The following is an 18,401-nucleotide window of genomic DNA, read 5'->3' on the forward strand; positions in this document are numbered from 1 at the left end:
ATTATCCTTCACTTTCATTCCCAAATTCTCTTCTGCGTTTGTTCTATTGAAAATGCCTGCTGACGGAGAGTGAGATGCTGCGAGAGGCGGAAGGCTTTCAGAGCCTTAGGAAAGCCGTGTAGCAGGAAGGACATATTTCAATGAAGCTATTTCCACCAAGGCTAATATTGTGCTTCAATATGTCAGGCTCTAGTGAGCTCATCAACAATGTTTGCCTTTAATTTTACCATGGGTATCCAGTCATATGTTACTTGTTGTGTTTCTGTGTAGCTCCATTTTATCAAAGGGATCTTAGGGCTTTCGTTGTCTTTGGAAAGTTGCTTTAAGATGGACGTTCATGTATATCCAGCCCATTTGATTATCTCCTTCATCACGTTCCCTCGGTCATCTGTTAAAGGATAAATTGTTCATATACTCATTAGAAATTAGAATTTTTGTGATTGATGGAGGAATGAAGTTGCATTTTGGGTTGCATTGTGGGGAACCGTCTGCCTGATTTCTCCCTGGGAGAACCCTTGGCTTTTCCCCCAAAGAGCACGTGGTCAAGGCCCAGGGAGCCTGTGGGGGCTGTAACTTGCAGGAGAGAACCTGCAGAGAGGATTGTATACAACATTGTAAAAGGCTTTCTCTGGAATGTGTTTAAGAATCACCTCGGGGATAGACTCTGGTGCCCCACCCACTCTTAATTAATTAAATAAAAATCTCTTTGTTGGGGCTTGCGATCTGGCATTGTTATAGTTTTGAAGGTGAGTCCAACGTGCACCCAGAAGAGAAAATCACTGACCTTGACCAGTGGTTCTCAACCAGGGACCATTTTTTCCCAACAGACATTTGGCAATGTCTGGAGGCATTTTTGATAGCTATTTTGATTGTTAGGGGTCTGCTCCTGGCATCCAGTGGGTTGAGGCCAAGAATGCTGCTAAACAGCTTATAATGCCTAGGCAGCCTCATCACAAAGAACAATCCGGTGCAAAATGTCAACAGTGCTGAGGTTGAAGACCCCTTCCCCAGAACATTAGAAAAGCAAATCCTTACACAGTTATTTGAATGTAGATATTTTTGTAATTACATTATCTCACATATATCTAATGCATTATGGTTCCCAAAGCAGTTTTTTAAAAGTGTTTATTTATTTTTGAGAGAGAGAGAGAGAGAGAGAGACAGACAGACAGACAGGCGCGCGCACACACACACACACACACACACACACACACAGAGGCTGTGAGTGGGGGAGGGGCAGTGAGAGAGAGACACACAGAATTTGAAGCAGGCTCCAAGATCTGAACTGTCAGCACAGAGCCCGCCACGGGGGCTCGAACCCACAAACTGTGAGATCATGACCTGAGCCGAAGTCGGATGCTTAACCGACTGAGTCACCCAGGCCCCCCTCCCAAAGCAGTTTTACACACTGAATTTTATCTTCACCAGGACCCTACAAGGGAAATGTTATGGCCATCTTGATTTTACAAATCAGGAGACCGAGGCTGGGGACAGCAGATGAGTTCCCCAAGACCACAAGATCTTCCAATTCCTCAGTTAAGTCTCTTTTCGCTAGTGGAAATGTCAAATGTGTGCACAGACATCTTCCTTGCCCCATGCCCTACTCAAGGCAAATATTGTAACTAGCCAGTCATTATTCCCACTGAACCCAAGTGCAGTCTCAGACTCAGAATCCTTCTCAACACAGCATTCCAAGAAGCCCCGAGTGATCTGGGTTGGCATGGAAGCTTGTTTGTCACATAGTCTCTCCAACCCAAACACCATGCCTCTCCCTGAATTAGACGGTCTTGTTGAATGAGACATGAAGGAGAGTACTTGAGAATAGGAGCATCCTTGAATGTCTGCAGGTGTTCAGACAATCTGTTTGGGAAGTTGCAATGTTAGCAACATGTACTCCTGCCTGAGCCTATGAAGAAGCGACAGTCTCCCTAACCCTTAGATTTCTTTGTAACTTTATTAGCCTGCTTGGCTCTCACCATATGCCACTAATTATTATACAAAGGAAGTGTGCACAGTTGTATTCTATTTGGTACAAACTAAATATTTTGTCTTCTTCTTGAGTTTGCTAGGATCTCCCTCTTAAGCCTGAAACATGAGCTAATTATGAGAACGTGTTGAATGATGATTCACGAAGCAGGCAGGACAGGAGTTGGTGTGCACTCAGTTTGCAGAGTGAGGAAGCTAGCCCCAGCAGCCCCTGCTTCGACTCCAGATATAACAAACTGCAGCATACACAATTAAATGCTCAAAGCGGATGGGAGAGCTGTGGTGTGAGGGATGCAAGCAGGGAGAGAAAAGCAGGCACGAGTAGAGACTAACTTCTCCATCTCCCAGGGAGGCAGTTGATGGAGAAGAGGCAGGCAGCTCAGTGCACCATGTGGCCCTATCGCTGGGAAACAGAAGTGCAAAGCAGGGCACTGAATGGCTGCTTATTAAGGTGTGTGCCACCAGCTTCAAAGAGTTGGATGAGTCTTTTCAGAATGACCCAGGTTCTGGGTCACCCACAGGTGTCTGTGGCTTCAGTCTCCAGCATCAAACATGGAGACCTCATCTTATAATTCAGGTGCGGAGATGGGTTGAACCTGACTGGTGTCATTTTGTGTCTTTGGCTCTTGCCACGGGGCTTCCTGGCACACAGGTCTGAAGGCACTCCAGTGTGAGGCTGTACAGATGTTGTGCCGCTGTCCGCTTCCATCACGGGAAGGGCAGGGAGTCAGGGCATTGTCTCCTGTTGCGTATGCTGCAGCCACGGTGCAGAGGCAGTGTTCAGGCGGCTCTCGGTAACAGAACAACACACAGCTTCCCCATCTTTCACCAGGAATGTGGCAACGGACTTCCCACGAATGGTACCTGCTGCTGCCCTAGAGTTCTGGTGCCCACCCTGGCTGCTCCTCGGAGCCATGTAGGGAGTGGACTCCACAGACGTTTCTGTCTTCTTCTGTGGGGCTGGAGTCTCCCAGGGTCAAGGACTTCCGTCTGTGGTGTTTACAGCTTCATCTGCAGAGTCTCCATCAGTGCCTGGCACTCCACATATGACCTATCAGCTACCACGTGTCAGACCTTGCCATGACTTTTCAAAGACATCCCCTACTGTCATGGTTGAGGAGCCCCTCTACCGTGCTGTTGTTCTTACTTTTATGGATGAGGAAATGGAGGCTGAGAGATAATCTGCAGAATGTTATACATCTAGTAACTTTCAGAGCTGAGACGTGTGTACCCAGTCAAACTCCCCGAAAATCATAATCTCTTTGGACTCTGGTGAGTGTGAATGAGCTCGTACCTTTCTCCATTACAGTAGACCCGTCATTTTAATTTTAGGAAGATGAATGATTAAGAAAATGCAAGAATCCCCATGATTTGGCATTCTTGAAAACAGCATTTCTGAAACTATGTTCTTGCACCAGGCAACATCTGGGTGGTTAAAAGGCATTCCATCAGATATCTTAAAAATACAGGATTTTAAGCAACAAAGAATTGGGGGATTACCATCTTTTGATACCTTCTTTGGTGGGATCACAATTTCGTATTAGCATAACAAAGGCTCTGAGCAATACTGCATCGAAGAAGTTTCTGTTTAAATTTAACCTTCTGGTTATTTTTTTTGAGTTTATTTATCTATTATTGAGAAAGAGATAAAGCAGGAGTGGTGAAGGGGCAGAGAGAGAGGAGAGAGAGAATCCCAGGCAGGCTCTGCACTGACAGTGAGGAGAACCATGGGGGGCTGGAGGCCACAAACTTTGGGGTCATGACCTGAGCCAAGGTCAGATGCTCAACTGACTGAGCCACCCAGGAACCCTGAAGGACTTTCTGTTTAATGCAGAATTTGCAAAATCTGTGCCTTCAGAACGTCTCCTTTTTTTCTCCAGTAGCACCAAGACCCTGGTGCCCCATTTATGACAATATTGTGATCTGGAGATGGTCTGGCATGTACTATGGTATCAGTCTAGTAAAAATAGAAAGCTCAACAAAATGCAGATCGACTCATGTTAGCAAGCAGATGTTCCAGTGGCAAATCTGACCTTGATTGATAAGTTGGAATTGATTCAACACCCTTAGAAACAAGACTAAAAAAACTGAGAGATTGAACTAATATAGAATTTTCACTGAAGACATGAAGAGTGTTGAGAATCTCAATTCATTTCAAGCTAACTAATATTAGCTTCTATTCCACAGAAAGAATCATTCATTCCACAGTGATTTTTTTGAGCCCTGTTAGATGCCAGGCTCTTTGAGCACTCAAAAGACAAGATTAAATGAGATAGGCATGATACTGATTATCACAGGGGCGACAGGTTAGGGTCTTTTCCCTCAGGTGGTTCTGGGGGATAGTGAGGAAACAGCTACTATTCTGTCCCTACTCATATTCAGTTCATGTGTCTATCTTTCCTTCAACCAGTCCTGCATTAATCTATCCATTCATTGATTCATTCAAGAAATCTTCACTGAGCACCTATGGCATACAGGCACTGTAGGTATAACAGTGAATGATACAGATAAAAATTTATTCCCTAGAGAAGCTCTCCCCTAGTGGAGCTTTTATTCTGATTATTCTAGGTTTATTTAAAGGAGTGCCATAACTTTCAGATCACCTTTTTAAACGGAAAGCCAGGACTCTGTAATTTGTTCAGAATCTTCAATCTCGTCTACTGATCTAAACCTTCCCCGTGTGTGACATCCCATTGTGTCCCTGGGCCCTACTGATTCCCTTTACATTATTTGCACTGTGTATTTGCACTGCATTTCTTGGCCTTTCAGGGTTAACCCCACCTTCCCACTCCTGGATGATTCATTTTTTCCCGTCCTGCAACCTTTACAGAGATGTTCTAGACACCAAGCTCCAGGGACTGTGCAGGGCTCCAATGATGGGCAGGACAGGGTCTTGGCTCTTGTATTAGTCAGAGTTTTCTATAGAAACAGAATCAAAAGGATACATATGTGCCTCCACAAAGAGATTTATTATAAAGGATTGGATTTCACAGTTGTGGAGGCGGAGAAGTCCCAGAGCCGGCCATTTGAAAGCAGGGGGTATAGTTCCAGTTGAAATCCAAAGGCCTGAGGCCCACAGGAGCCATTGTCTGAAGGCAGGGGAAGGTGGATGTTCTGGCTCAAGAGGAGAGAGCGAATTTGTCGTTCCTCTGACTTTTTGTTCTGTTTGGCCCGTCAGTAGATTGGATGGTGCCCCCTGCAGTGGTGAGGGCAGATCTTTTTTACTCAGTATGCTGATTCAAATGCCAATCTCTTCTGGAAACACCCCTACAGACATATCCAGAACTCATGTTTTACCACCGTCCCTTAGCCCAGTGGACACACAAATTTAACCATCCCAGTTCTCAAGGACCACAGAGTGTTGAGGGAGAGACACACGTATGATACAGGGAACTGGGTGATGAAAATCAGCACAGGGAGCAAGCACAGCAGCAGTCTGGGCTTCCCAGAGGTGGTCACACCTTCTCTGAACTTGAAGGACGGGTTGGCTGTGGTATGAAAGGACAGGAGGGCAGCTTGAGAGGGAAGAGGATGACTTGCAGTTTGAAGGAGCTGAATGAGCCAACACTGAAGGAGAAGGTGGGAGTGGACAAGGAGGCAGGGGTGAGCGCAGGGCTCACCCCCTTTCGGTCTCTCAGTGTGTGTTGGCTGCTGCTTTCTCCCCAGCACTGAGCTCAACTCCAGGATGAAGCTGGTGACTAGAACGGCTGGGTTGCTCACAGTCAGATGAAGGGGGCAGGCAACAAGCAAGGGACAGATCTAAACCTTGTGCTCCGAAACACAAGAACGTGATTTATGGCAGAGGAAAGCAGGCAGCTGGCACACTACAGGTGACCTTAGAGCTGAGATCTGAAGATTGAGAAGGAGCTGAGGAAGAGAGTGGTGGGGATTGGGGGAAGGTGGTCCAGGCACAGGGAACACTAGGTGTGAGGGCCCTGAGCGGCGATGGACCGAAGTGACTGTTTAAGGAGCTGGGAGAAGTGGGTTTGTGCTGAGAGTGTGGTGAGCAAAGAGGAGAGGGCAGGTTGGCCAGGTCGTGCTGGCCAACTGGTGCCTTCTGGTGCCTTCGTGAGGAGTCTGGACATGGTCATGAAGGAGAAGGAATGGTGCTAGAGGGATCCAATCATATGTGCATTTCAGAAGATAGTAATAACAGTTGTAGTAGCAGGGTAGGTGATATTAAAAGAATGACTGACAACTGCTTTGGGTGTGAAAATGGCAAGGTAGTTAAACAAATAGTCCTTGTCAGCTAGAGGTTCATAACCAAACTATTTTTGGGTGAAATTATACAGAGTTTGATTTAATATGGTCTAGAAAAATAAGTGAGGGAAGAGATAAAACAAGGTTGGCAAAATGATAATCGCTGAAGCTGGATAAAGGTGTATATGTGTTCATCAAACTATTCTCTCTACGTTTTGGGTGTTTGAAATTTTCCACAATAAAACCATTTTAAGATGTGTGCAAAAAATGCAGAAAGTGCTCAATAAATGGGGAATCAATAATAATAACAGTTGCTTTTTATTGAGCAACTACTGTATGGCAGTTTTTGAGTGAAATGCTTTATTATGTATATCAGCTCAAGGGTCTCCATGCTTTCTAAGTTGTATACCCCACAAACAAAGAATAATTTTAATCACATATCACCAACATAATTACATTTGATTAGTTACTTACACACTGCCAAATGGTGCTTTCTAAGTACCTTATAAAACATGCACAAAACAAGAAATTTTAAAAGGATGAAATTAACTTGGAATAAATACATTTAATGTCTTGCTAATTGTGGAGACTTTATACTATCATTAGTTAATATCTCCAGGCACAAGTTACACATAGAGAAAAAATTGTCATTAACGATAGTGTTGTAATTCCATATTCCAAACTATCTTATGATCATTTCATTTGGATGGGTTGGGTAGGGGACAGCATTTTGTCCCCTTGGATTATGTCCTCATCTTGTTTCTTGTGGGGTGGCCCATGAAGGATGCTAATGTAAGTGGAATAAAGGTGCACTCTGCCATTTTCTGGTTGCTCACTTATACTTATCTTGTTAGTATTTTTTTTTAAATAGATTCTTAGCAGGAATGTTTTTAAGTCCTTTGTCCCTTCTGTGAGTTTGTCCACTTAAAGGCTGGTTATTATAATCCCTAAATCCATTTACCCAAGTGCACATAAATTCCCATAAAGGCAATTTGCTAGAAGCAAATGAACGTATGTGGGGGTGTCACCAGCCATTCAGCCTTGTAGAAGAAAGAAAAGAGCTGACGTGTGTCACGTGTGCATGTCAAATGTCTGTGCGTACATTAAATATTAGCGGAGCTGAATTTCCTCTTTTGTTTTGAGGTGAATGAAGTAAGTGAGAAATCACCGGTGTGATCCTTTCTTCTCACACCCCGCCTTAGAGTGTGCACACTTCAGAGACCTCTGCATCTGTCAGGAGTTCCCACCATGACCCTATACGGCAGACTTTAGCATCCTCCGCTTTGCAGGGGATTAAGCTCAGCCCAGGCGGGATAGACGAGTTGCCTGAGGGACACAGCTGTTTGGAGGCAGAGCAGGATTAGAACGCAGGGACGCCGGACTCAGAGTTCCTCATTTCATAATAGAAGTGCTAGTTGCTAGTCCTTAGCACTGGCCATGGGCCAGGCACTGGTCCACTTAGGCACCGCGGTCCCGTGTCATCCAGGACAGAGGGTCAGCCAAGCAAAGAAACTTCCCAACACACAGGCTGGTCTGTCTGACTGTAGAGCTCCCCTGTTTGCATATGAATCCAAGTTCACTACCATGTGACCTGGGCAAATGACTTCCTCTCTCCAGGTCTCAGTTTCCTTATCTTTAAAATGGGCCAGTAGGAACACCCGCGTCATAGAGCTTTTGAAAGATCTGGATGACACAGTGGATGGAAACAGGAGTATTATCTATCATTATTATCGTTCTGTGGACTTGAGGTGATGACGTAGAATAGACTTCAGTGAAAGAGTCAGAGTTACTCTCAAATATCAATATATGTTGGAATGAATGAGTGAATGAATGAGTTGCCCCAGTGTTTCCTGCATGTCCTCAAACACATTCTGTGGCTGGATTCTGGTCTTTCGTGTCCCCCGTGGTGAAGCTGCCAGAGACCCTGTGCTGTCTTTCATGTGGTCATGGTGATTTCTGTTGCCTCGTCTGAATCTTGTCCAACCATGTCGGCAGAGGCTATAGCCCAACCTTTCTCCTCCTGCCACAGGGATTAAAAATTGGGCTCATCCATTCTTACTACTGAGTCAGGAAACCTGGAGAGAAAAAAGCCAGCATGGACATTGCTTCCAAATTTATGTGACGGGGACACAAATAATGTCTTGCATTCTGAGAGCAGAGACAGACCTGGAATTTCTGCAAAGGTTTTCCAACCCACAACATATTTTAACACCATTTTTGAGCTCTGCAGCAGAATGGCTATCTCTAGATGTTGGAGCATAGCTGTTAAAAAAAAAAAAAAAAAAGTTTGATCTACTCTTCAGATCCAAGTATGCTCCAGGTTAAAAAGGGAGAAAATTTTTAGGTGGCTCATTTGAAGGAAGGGTCATCTGTTCAGAGGTCACAGGATAACAGCAATGCCCACTGAAGTGGAACCTTGAGAAGGCTGTGGTTTACTGAACATTCACAATGTGCCTCACACTGTGCCGGCCGAGTGTTTTTATTATCTCATTGAAACCTTGTTAAGATTGTTACTGATATCACACAGAATCCCAAAAGGAAACAGATGATCAAATTAGGATTATTTGAAGAGGGTTTATTTGAAAGGGGGAGACTCTTTCCAAAGGTGCAGCGAGGTACAAAGGAACCCCAAGAACAAGTGTGGCCCCCTGGGGCCCTGGGGCCAGGATAAGCAGGGCTGCTACCACTCTTGGCCAAGAGATGAGCATAGGTAGCAGCTGCCAGGTCCTAGAAGGACCAAGCCTGCCTCGAGTGGGGCAGGGGTCTACTGGGGAGGGACACAGCCAACCTAAGGCAACCCCTTTGACTAGGGGACGGACAGCCTGACCTACTCTCCTCTCTTTTGATTCCTGCTAGGGGCTCCTATTGGCCAACTCCAAATAGAAGCCAGAGGGGCAGAGAACCTTTTGGTGTCATCTAGGGTTCCTCAACCTCTACACTAATGATATTCAGGATTGGATAAATCTTTGTTGAGGAATCCTCCTGTGCTCTGTATGATGTGTGACAGCATCCCTGGCTTCTACTCACTAAATGCCAGTAGGATCTTCCTTATCTGTGATACCAGAAATGTCTCTGTATTTCCATGTGTCCCTTGAGGTGGCACCAACTGATACCGTCCATGTTGGTTGGCCTCCCAGGCAGAGAGGAAGATGCAGATGTATAGAGAGTAGGTCTGGAGAAAATATCCAAGAGAGAACTTAACTTCAGTCTAATTTCACTGCCAAGGAAACTGAGTCTCAACCAAACTAATTAACTTCTTGAAACACACACAGATTGCAAGTGTAGAAACCAGTCTGCAAACCTAGATCTGTTTGATCCCAATGCCAGAACTTATAATCACAAGTTTTATTCCATATTCACAAATGGGAAGTGTCCCAGAGAAAGAAAATGGAGCTTTGGAAATGGAGCCCTTAGAAATTCTGGGGGGAGTTGGAATGCTAGCATTTTGGGGCACTTGCATTCTGGATCTGGAGTGCATGTTAGCTCATATTGCAGACCTCTCAACGAGAGGGGATCATTAGACGCATAAGGACTTTGGGCATTTTGGAAGCAGCCTTTTAATTATCATGGGGCGCCTGGGTGGCTCCATTGGTTAAATGTTCAACTCTTGGTTTCAGCTCAGGTCATGATCTTACAGTTAGTGAGTTCAAGCCCCACATTGGGCTCTGTGCTGACATTGTGGAATCTGCTTGGGGTTCTTTCTCTCCTTCTGTGCCTGCCCCCCCCCCCCCCCAAAGAAATAAACAAACTTTAAAAACTAATGCAAGTATTACTTTCTGTAAAGGAGGAGCAAGAAAGAAGGAGCCTGGGTGGGTCATATCTCTATCCACTGTCAGTTGAGGTCATCCCGTGTCACGTTCCAGCCCTGTGGGGCAGACCGCTAGGGGCTGCCCAGCCGTGTCACTTTGTAAAAACCATCTGAACCATTTTTAAGTGTATAGTTCAGTAGCATTAAGTGTATTTCAAGAGGTGGAATCTACCCAAATGTCCATCAATGAATTAATGGATAAACACAAGGCAGTATGCACACACAGTGGAATATTACTCAGCCTTAAAAAAGAAAGAAATTCTGTCACATGATGCAACATGGACGGACCTTGGGGACATGACTGAGGGAAATAAGCCAGTCACAAAAACACAAATGACTGTATGGTTCCAGCCACATCAGACTGGGTTGACATGATGAACACTACCACCAGGGCTAGCCCATTAAAGCTCTTCATGCATTATCGTCCATTCTCTCTCTCCCTCAGCTGCTGGTCAAATGTAGCAGATCCAGAGAACGGTGCTCAGGATCCAGAACCGCTAGATGGAAGAAGTCTGGTTCCTGAGTCAGTGTGTGCAAGGTTGCCTCTCAGACATCCAAGTACGTTTTAACTGAATGGGGAAAAAAAGCTTATAGTGCATTGATCCCCCCCTACTCTCCCTCCCCAGTGTCCCTAGAGTTCTCAAGCATTTTGTGATTCCTCACAGCTTGGTCAGTGAACGTTTCTGAGGAAAACCCAACCAGGAAACAATATCTGTCTATGCAGTTTCATTTCCTTAAAGGAGGTTCATGAAATTCGTAAGTGACATGTACATTATCAAAAGAGTTCGTTCTAAAAAATTCGCCTGTGATCTAATAAGTGATTTTAGCAAATGGAATATTAACCAAAACACAAGTATTTGTGGTTGTTTGTAACCCGACAACAAAGTCCCTCAGACATTAAAGAGTATATCAACATCTGATAGTAAAACTCTTAATCCATTTTCTAGAAACAGCTCAAATGTTAGGGTTTCGTAGAATCCTCTAGGGTGAATTAGCTGTTTATTCCTCTCTGCTCTCACAGCACTTGAGTCATATTTTTGTAATAGCACAGACCATGTTGTACTGTAATTGATTTGTTTACATAATATGTGTCTCCAGGATTATATTCATAGTTCCTCAAAGGCAAAGACTAAACCTCATTTGCCTTTGTCATCCCCACACCCTGATCTGGCCCTGCCACATCCTTGACTGGAATATTTGGTTGTTGAAAAAATGAATGAAAATGAATAAAGGGACATCTTTCTTGTCCAGTAGATTATATCATGTGTCCTTAAGGACTGAGGCTATTTTATTTATCATTAAAAACACTCCAGCACTGTGCACAGATCCTAGTACACAGTTGGGGATTGTTGCTAAAAGCTAAGCAAGTAAGTGAATGAATGAATGAATGAATGGGTGAATAAATAATGAGGGAAGCATATGGCCAACCACAGGCTATTTTTGAGTGATTGTCAAATCCAGTTTTTCCTTCAGTGTGTTGGTAGCTTATCACTTAGTTTTGTTGTTTATGATGTTTTGTTAATCAAAGAACAATGCCCTTTTAGGCATTAACTTACATCACATTAATTTGGGCTGATAGTTTTAGCTTCTCCACCTAATTTTAAGTCTTGACTTGGTCATTCATCATGTTGGATGTTTTCCCTAGCTTTGTACCACTTATAAATGTAGTCAACCTATTCTCATATCGCTGACTCTTTGCCAGTTAGGTTCATGGCACACTTAGGGGGATAGTCATTCAACTATCTAGACTGGGGACTAGCAAACTATTGCCCATGGGCCAAATTCAGCTATTTTTGTGAATAAAGTTTTATTGGAACACAGCCACACTTATTACGTATTGTCTATGGCTGCTTTCACACAACAACGGCAAAATTGGGTAGTTTGACAAACACTATATGGCAGCAAAGTTTAAAATATTTATTGCCTAGCTGTTTATAGGAAAGGTTTGCTGATCTTTGGTCCAGGTGATTAAATCCAACAAGTGAACCCACATTTCATATCTTAGGGGTAAAGTCTAAAGGGGGCCCTTGTCTTGTGCCCTGCTGAAATCAAGATACTTTGTGCTTTGCTATAGTTTTCCTGTGATGTCACAGTCACATTATCAAGGAAGGAAATGCAGTAATGTGGTACATACACATCCTGGTGAACCAACATAATTCCTAGTGATCACCTCATTAGGAGTACAGTGCTCACCGAACAGACACCTACTCACTGTTTTTGGAATTCTATCTCTGTGGTAATGAGTTTGGGGCTACTTATCCTGTGCTAGAAGAGACTTGAAATACGTAGGGAGTGAATCTCTTTGCCTCTTTGCCTCTCCTTTGTGGCCATTCCCACAAAGGAAACCTCTGAGATGCTACATCAAGCTAACAATTGGCTTTATCTCTATGCATCACATTTTCCTCATCTGCAAGACATTATTTTTCAGAGTTAATAAGATGATCAAAGGAGAAAGTGGATGGATATGAACAACACTATAATTGCCTTCATCTATTGAGTACTTTTTTGCCAGGCACTGTGCTGAGTGTTTTTATATGCATCATCCCCTTTAATCCTCATAAAACCTAGTGAACATTGCCCCCATTTTACAGACCAGACAGAGAGATTAAGGCATACCATTCATTCATTCAGCAGGTTATTTCTTTCTCAGTACGGTGTGCCAGGTACTATTCTAGCCACTTGGGATACATCTTTGGACAAAATCAACAAACACTTTTGCCCTGGCATCTGCAGTGGGTCGGTATACTCAGTAAGCAACTCACTGCACATAATAATAAACTTGTTTAGTACGATAAAAGATGATCAGTCCTGTGGTAAAAGAAAGCTTAGAACAGGGAAAGGGAGATTGCAAGTGCTGGGGTGGTGGAGGGGAGAGAGGGGAGGGCATTTAAATAGGGTGGTCAGGGCAGTGTCATTTAGAAGGTGACAGTGTGAACCAAGACTTGAAGGAAACAAGAATGTTAGCTTCATGCCCATCTGGAAGAAGGGCACACTCAAGGTCACTAAGTTATGTTTACGGCTCAATCAGGATTCCCGCTCAGCTCTGTTGGACTCCAGAGCCCAAACTTGTAACAACCAGGGTCAGTGAACGTTAGTTCTCTTGTCAGCGCTCACAGAACATATGCTGTGCATGCCTGGTCTTTCCTTTGGCTGTTGCCCTGCATTAATTCTGGGCTTTACCCTTCCCCAGAGCATTTGTCCAGCTCGATGTGGGTGTCACATCTCTGTCTCTCTCTGATCACATGCTCTGCCTTTGTCACTGGGCCTTCAAAGACCGGATGTTTTCAGAGGGCCACGGTGCTACTTTTCTGGCTTCACCTTTTTTCTTTCTTACTGGAGCATTTTGGCATTTCATCTTTATACTCTCTCTTTAGAATCTTTCATCTGTTTTTTTTTTTTTTTAATTTTTAATGTTTATTTTTGACGGGGGGTGGGGAGAGCTTGAGCCGGGGACGGGCAGAGAGAGAGGGAGACACAGAATCCGAAGCAGGCTCCAGGCTCCGAGCTGTCAGCACAGAGCCCGACGTGGCACTAGAACCCATAAACTGTGAGGTCATGATCTGAGCTGAAGTCGGATACTTAACCGACTGAGCCACCCCGGCGCCCCAAGATAGGGCAAGAATCTTTTATCTGTTTCAAGTCATGGAACTATTGGCCTATGAAACTCCATGCCCGTGTTTCTCTGTGTCAAGCGCACAGCCATACTTTTATCTTCTCTGTAGCTGTCATAGTTTGCACGAATAGCCAGTGCCACTCTCTGTCACTTGCAGCCACAGAACTCTGATATCAGTTGAAAACAAAATCTATTTCCAGGAATCCAGGATTTGTACCTGCCAGTGCTGGTTTTTCTCCTTCTTCTTCTTCTTCTTCTTCTTTTTTTTTTTTAAATATGATTAAGCCCCTCAGGCAAACAGAGTTACTTTGCTGAGGCTTCTGCTACTTCACAACTAACTCATCTTTCTTCCTTTACGCAGGCTAAGCCCTCAGTCTCAGGTCACCTCATTGCTTCGTCAGCCCTAAAAGGATGAAACGGTGCCCAGTGCAGTGACTTACCAGACCCTCTATTTTTAGCCAGGTTCCCGGCAGATGCCTGGATAGTACAAGCCTCCCTTAATTACTATAACTTGTCTGGGCCGTTTCTGAGCTCTGCAAAATAGACGTTGAAAGTAGAACCCACCTCATGAGGTTGTCGTGAAGATCAAATGCAGAAAGTGTGCACAAAAATAGCACAGTGCCTGGCGTGCAGCGGTGATTTGGTGTGTCAGCTCTTACTATGGGGGAGGGGGGAGGCACTTTACTTGCAGTGGAGAGAGGAGGAGCCCCGGGAGACAGGCCTGTGCCTCAGCCTAACTCACCGGCTTCGTGCTCAGGGGTGCTAACTCACCCTCCCTGTGTGTCAGTACCCCGTGATCTAAAGCTGGAATTGTAGTATCAGTGTCCACATTCAATGAGATAAAAGGTATAAAAATGCATCAGATTATATGTATAAAAACACTGACCTAATATCTAAGTATTAAATGAGATTAAATGTACACAATGTGAACAGTAATATGTAAAGTACTGGAATAATATTATCACCTTTAATTATTGAGTGAGGTAAAATGTATAAAATAAAAATCCTGTAATAACAATATCAGTTTGAATATTAAGTGAGATGTGTATAAAACTAATGTCAATCAGATCAATAGAATATTAAGGAGATTAATGTATATAAAGGGTCAAGTATCTGGTCAGGCACTTAGTAGGCATTTGAGAAAGGATGGGTACCAATGTTACTGTCGTTGTTTGTATTACCGGCATTATCTTACCATCAACATCCTCTTGGTTAGACTGCATTGCTCTCAAGGTTGTCCTTTGCTATAAAACTCTTCTTCTTGGTGGTACAGAGTGAGTGTTTAATAGTAACAGTTCTGATCATACATCATTATCCCCTAGGCATATATTTACTATTTTCAGATTGCCTTTTCTTCAACTTTCTCGTGAGCTCTCATTTGAAAGTGGCTCTGAACACAAATTGGCAGTCAAACTGGGATTTTACAGACTTTATCTCCATCCGTATTTTCATACCAGAAGGCTAAATATGATCTTTGAGGAATTCCAGAGTTCTCAAAAGGAATAATTTGCTCCAAAGAAATAGGTCATATAGAAGGAGAAGGGGAGCGAGTATTATATATCAAGAAGCTATGTGGGATGACAAAAACTTCCTATGTGGAAAGTCAAGAACCAGTCATATAGAATAGAGCAGATTATAATTCTGCTCCAACTCAGAATTAAATGAGACAAAAACTATATGCAAGTGACACCGTGAGGGTTTCCCATCCACAAGCTGTGACTGTACCATATGAATGCTTTTCACTGGATTATGCTTGGGGTCCCAAATGTGTGAGTTTTTCATTTTACGGTATGGAGTGAGCAAGAGTATCCTGCAGTTGTTTGCTGAGAAAAATTGTCATTCATCATTATCACCGAGCCATGACTGTGTGTTGAGTATCTTCCACTGTCCCTCCAGGTCCATTCTGCTCCTTTCTTCTGCTCATGCCCCCAGTGGCTCATTTGTATGGACTCCATCCATGGGGCTCCTTGGACTTCTGGCTGCTGGTTGGGTTGGCCAACTTAGGGCCAGGAGAGCCCTAAGAAGGAATTAAAAGGATGAAGTTGCCTCAGTATGGCTTGTGTCCTTTGACTGAAGGTCACATGTATTGTAGGGGTCACCTTTTCTCCATGACTCTCCCCTATTGGACCAGGAGTTTTTGAAATGGAGTTAGACCCTAAACTCTGTGAGGACAGACATGACCTGCCTGTCCTTTGCTTACCATTAGACCCTAACAGCATGGCTGGCCCCAAAGAGACACTCAAATAATATATTTTGATTGAATTAATGCATTGGAGATTCCCTCATTAAACTGAATGCTTGGAAAAACCACCATCTAAACCTACCTTTTTGCAAAAAGAAGCCACACTCTCTCTGAGCAGTGGTTCTTAGAAATAAAAGCTCTTAAAATTCCCATCCGCAAGCTGTGACTGCATCATATTAGTGCTTTCCACTGGATTGTGTTTGGGGTCCCAGCTGTTTGAATCTTTTATTTTACAGCATTTACTTTTCTGTGAGATTCCAATTAATTGAATTGGGAAAAGCTGTAAGCTTGTGACAGAGGAAATATCTCTCTGACAAAACCCACATGCCGTGGAGTCTAAGATTACTGTCTCTTCTTTGTTTAGATCCATAACAAGTTTGACTGATTTTCTCTTTTAATATGTTAGGCTGAGTAGCTAGAAATGTTGATATCATACTTATACAGGCCAGAGTAGGTATTTGGGGGAAACCCTCCTAGGTGGCGTATCAAAGGAGTGTCCCTAGATCAAGGGACAGGATGGGAATCCCAGGGATGCCTGCTCTTACGTTTCAGGTCATTTTTTTTCCTGGAATTTGAAAATTCATTTTCTCTGTCATCTTCTCTCCTCAAAGTGTCAATCGTTGTTTTCAGCAACAACACTCAATTCCACAGTTCTTATAATTACACCTCCCCCTTACCCCTGTACTTCTTGAACACCAGAAATACTGCATGAGGTGGTATACCCTAGTCTACCTGTAGGCTATGCCAGCTCATTCCAGGTAAAAGTCTTTGCATTTGAATTATGCCCACACATCAGGGACAGCTGGTGTTCTACAGAGCTCTAACAGTGGGAATCTTTTTTTTTTTTAATTTTTAAGTGTTTATTTTTGAGAGAAAGAGAGACAATGTGCAAGTGGGAGAGGGGCAGAGAGAGAGGGAGACACAGAGTCTAAAGCAGTCTCCAGGCTCCGAGCTATTAACACAGAGCCTGACGCAGGGCTCAAACCCATGAACCTTGAGATCATGACCTGATCTGAAGTCGGAGGCTTAACCGACTGAGCCAGTCAGGCGCCCCTCATGATGGGAATCTTTTTTGCCCAACAGTCAGTAAAGGGTTCAGCATTGAACTCTCATTTTCCCAGGACCACTCCTGTTTGCCAGCTGCCTTAGGTTTGGTTTCCTGGAGGTCAGGTCGGATCAGAGATTCATATACACATGTGATTTGCTGAGGACTGATCTTAAGAAAAAAAGCCTGTGAAGGGGTAAGGGACTGCAGAATAAGGAAGGGAAAAGAGCTGATCAAGGACTCAGCCTTGGCAAGATCCATGGGGGCAAACACCAGTCAGATCGTAGTTGAGGGACATTCTACAGAATACCTGATAGTTCTCCTCAAAACTGTCAAGACGATCAAAAACAAAGAAAGTCTGAGAAACTATCTCAGCCGAGGAGAGCCTAGGGAGACTTGATGACTACGTATAATGTGGGATCCTGGATGGGACCCTGGATGAGAAAAAGGAAATTAGGTAAAACCAAAGAAATCTGAGGAAAAAGTGTGGACATTGGTTAATAACTATATATCAATATTGATTCAGTGATTATGATAAGTGGATCATGCTAATGGGAGGTGTTGATAACAGGCTAACCTAGATGTAAGATATATGGGAACCCCACACATGGGAAGTATAGCATATTTGATTATCTGCAAACTTTCTGTAAATCAAAAACTACTTCAAAATAAAAAGTTCAGGCTGCCTGGGTGGCTCAGTCGGTTGAGTGTCTGACTTTTGGTTTCAGCTCAGGTCATGATCCCAGGGTTGTGGGATCGATCCCCATTCGGGCTGTGTTGGGTGTGGTGCCTACTTGAGATTCTCTCTCTCTCCCTCTGTCCCTCTCCCCCTTCCTGCTCTCTCTGTCTCTAAAATAAATGAATAAATGAATAAATGAATAAATGAATAAATAAATAAATAAATAAATAAATAAATAAATAAATAAAAAGTTTATTATTAGGAAAAAAATGAAGTGTTCTTGGGAAAATTGGTATGAGAGTGGGGGAAACAGGGTAGGGCAGGGAAACAGCTACTCCAGGGTTAGATTTCAGCCTCAGCCTGATCCCTCGTGGCAGGTCTGGAGGTGAGTTACACAGCACTGTCCTACCCAGAGTCTGGGTCATCGGACTTTGATACTCCTGCACCAGTCGTAGACTGCAGCTGCCCCAGGCATGCTTCGCACCCAGGCACTCCTGGCTCTCTCAGATCCTTTAGGTGAAGTGGCTCCAGAAGAACATGGTGGTCTTCTGCAGGACATGGGATGAAAGGAGCAAAGCTAGTCAAAGTGGGAGACGGACACACCAAATTGGTTAAGGGAATCCAAGGAGATTTAGACAGCACTCTTTTAATGTCCGCTCTGCAGGAGTACAGCGAGAACTACTAGCTGTCTACAGTTGTGGTGCTAGCAGTTAGCAAAACCAGGTTTGATGCCTGGACTGTCTGGCCCCATGATTGCTCCCTGACACTACTCCGTAGTGTGCTATCCTGAAGGCTTTGGGAGTTTCACCAGGCTATGAAATTGGGAAA

The 18,401-nt window shown here is 43.9% G+C and overlaps 1 protein-coding gene across 1 annotated transcript in view; it reads left to right on the plus strand.

Annotated features, from left to right (window-relative positions):
• The first annotated feature begins 10,480 nt into the window (after positions 1-10,480).
• CDH13 (cadherin 13) overlaps positions 10,481-18,401 on the plus strand; it is a 1,089,618-nt gene continuing 1,081,697 nt past the window's right edge. Inside the window, exon 1 of the mRNA XM_078439088.2 lies at positions 10,481-10,552. Within this exon, the coding sequence (XP_078295214.1) occupies positions 10,496-10,552 (57 nt within the window). The 5' untranslated portion in view covers positions 10,481-10,495. The remainder of the gene's footprint in view (positions 10,553-18,401) is intronic.

This window comes from Panthera onca, chromosome E2, assembly GCF_046562875.1.
Source record: "Panthera onca isolate mPanOnc1 chromosome E2, mPanOnc1 haplotype 2, whole genome shotgun sequence".
Taxonomy (NCBI): domain Eukaryota; kingdom Metazoa; phylum Chordata; class Mammalia; order Carnivora; family Felidae; genus Panthera; species Panthera onca.